Consider the following 1,262-nt stretch of genomic DNA (forward strand, 5'->3'; position numbering starts at 1 on the left):
AGTTGTTAAGAGAAGGGTTTATGAGAGCTGCCCGCAGTCGGTAATGGTGATCTTCTTGCTTGTTTTGCCATCTTTGGAGCCACAGCGCTCCATGGCCTCCACCACGTTCATCCCCTCCTTGACGCGGCCGAAGACGACATGCTTGCCATCCAACCTGCAGGAGAAACACCCGCCACAGCTGGTACCTGTTGTCACTACATGGGGACCCTGGCACGGGCCTGGCCTCAGGTATCACCTCCCCACCAGGGTGGGTGCTGGGGACCCCCGAACTCACCCTCCCACAGCCCCCAACTCACCATTCGGCCTTGGCAGTGCAGGTGAAGAACTGGGCGGTGCAGATGAAGAACTGGGAGCCATTTGTGTTGGGGCCAGCATTGGCCATGGACAGGATGCCAGGGCCCGTGTGCTTCAGGATGAAGTTCTCATCAGGGAACTTCTCCCCATAGATGGATTTGCCGCCAGTGCCGTTGTGGCGCGTGAAGTCACCACCCTGCAAAGCAGCAGCATTCCAGGTCATGGGCCCAGGAGAAGACTCTCAAACCAGACGCAGTGGCCTGAAAGACACTGCAGGCAGAGCTGCCTTCTCACCCCAAATCTGCCAGCACCCAACTCCAAAACCTACCCAAGTGCCTCATCTCCTCGCCCGCCCACCTCCCTGCTGCAGTGGGAGCACCACGCACCTGGCACATGAATCCAGGAATGATTCTGTGGAAGCAGGACCCCTTGTAGGCAAATCCCTTCTCGCCAGTGCTCAAGGCACGGAAGTTTTCTGCAAAGGAAGAGAAAAACCGCTGTGAACAGCTCATTTTGTCCAGAGTTAGGAAGAGCATCAGAATTTGGTGCAGCCACAGTGTGGCCAGTGCTGCTTTACCAACCTGCTGTCTTGGGAACCTTGTCTGCAAACAGCTGCAAAAACAGAAGAGATCGTTAGTCAGGCTGGGATGACAACCTGCCACCCCCCAGCTCGCAGGGATCCCCCCCTTCCTGGCTGCTCAGAGCCCAGGGCATCTCTCTGCGAGGTGAATCCCGGCGGCTGCAGAGCATTCCCCACCTCACTTTTCCTCTGGAAGCATGTGGAAACTCTGAACTAACAGACATGGCATCCAAACGAGTTTAAATATGCCGCATGCCTCATCCGCAGAGCAGATGTGCATTCGTTCCGCTGGCTCGGGATTCAATTAAAAAACCTCTTTTGACTCGAGCCTTCCCCGGCAGATCGCACGCCGCCTCCCGGGGCTCCAGGAGGGCTGTGGGCAGGCAGC

The 1,262-nt window shown here is 57.1% G+C and overlaps 1 protein-coding gene across 1 annotated transcript; it reads right to left on the bottom strand.

Moving 5' to 3' along the window:
• LOC104468760 (peptidyl-prolyl cis-trans isomerase A-like) lies at positions 1–907 on the bottom strand. The gene is made up of 4 exons (XM_010082998.1): positions 876–907; positions 681–769; positions 297–490; positions 1–154 (listed from the first exon to the last, which is right to left on the bottom strand). Exons 2-4 carry the CDS (start codon positions 687–689, stop codon positions 19–21), a joined length of 339 nt encoding a protein of 112 aa, XP_010081300.1. The 5' UTR covers positions 690–769; positions 876–907; the 3' UTR covers positions 1–18.
• Positions 908–1,262: the final 355 nt, after the last annotated feature.

Source organism: Pterocles gutturalis, unplaced genomic scaffold (assembly GCF_000699245.1).
Source record: "Pterocles gutturalis isolate BGI_N339 unplaced genomic scaffold, ASM69924v1 scaffold13990, whole genome shotgun sequence".
Lineage (NCBI taxonomy): Eukaryota > Metazoa > Chordata > Aves > Pterocliformes > Pteroclidae > Pterocles > Pterocles gutturalis.

Bases quoted from the DNA above. Each gene is read 5' to 3' on its own strand.
- LOC104468760 (XM_010082998.1), bottom strand. The intron at 155-296 runs GTGAGTTGGGGG...TTTCTCCTGCAG, and splicing joins TGCACTGCCAAGGCCGAATG to GTTGGATGGCAAGCATGTCG.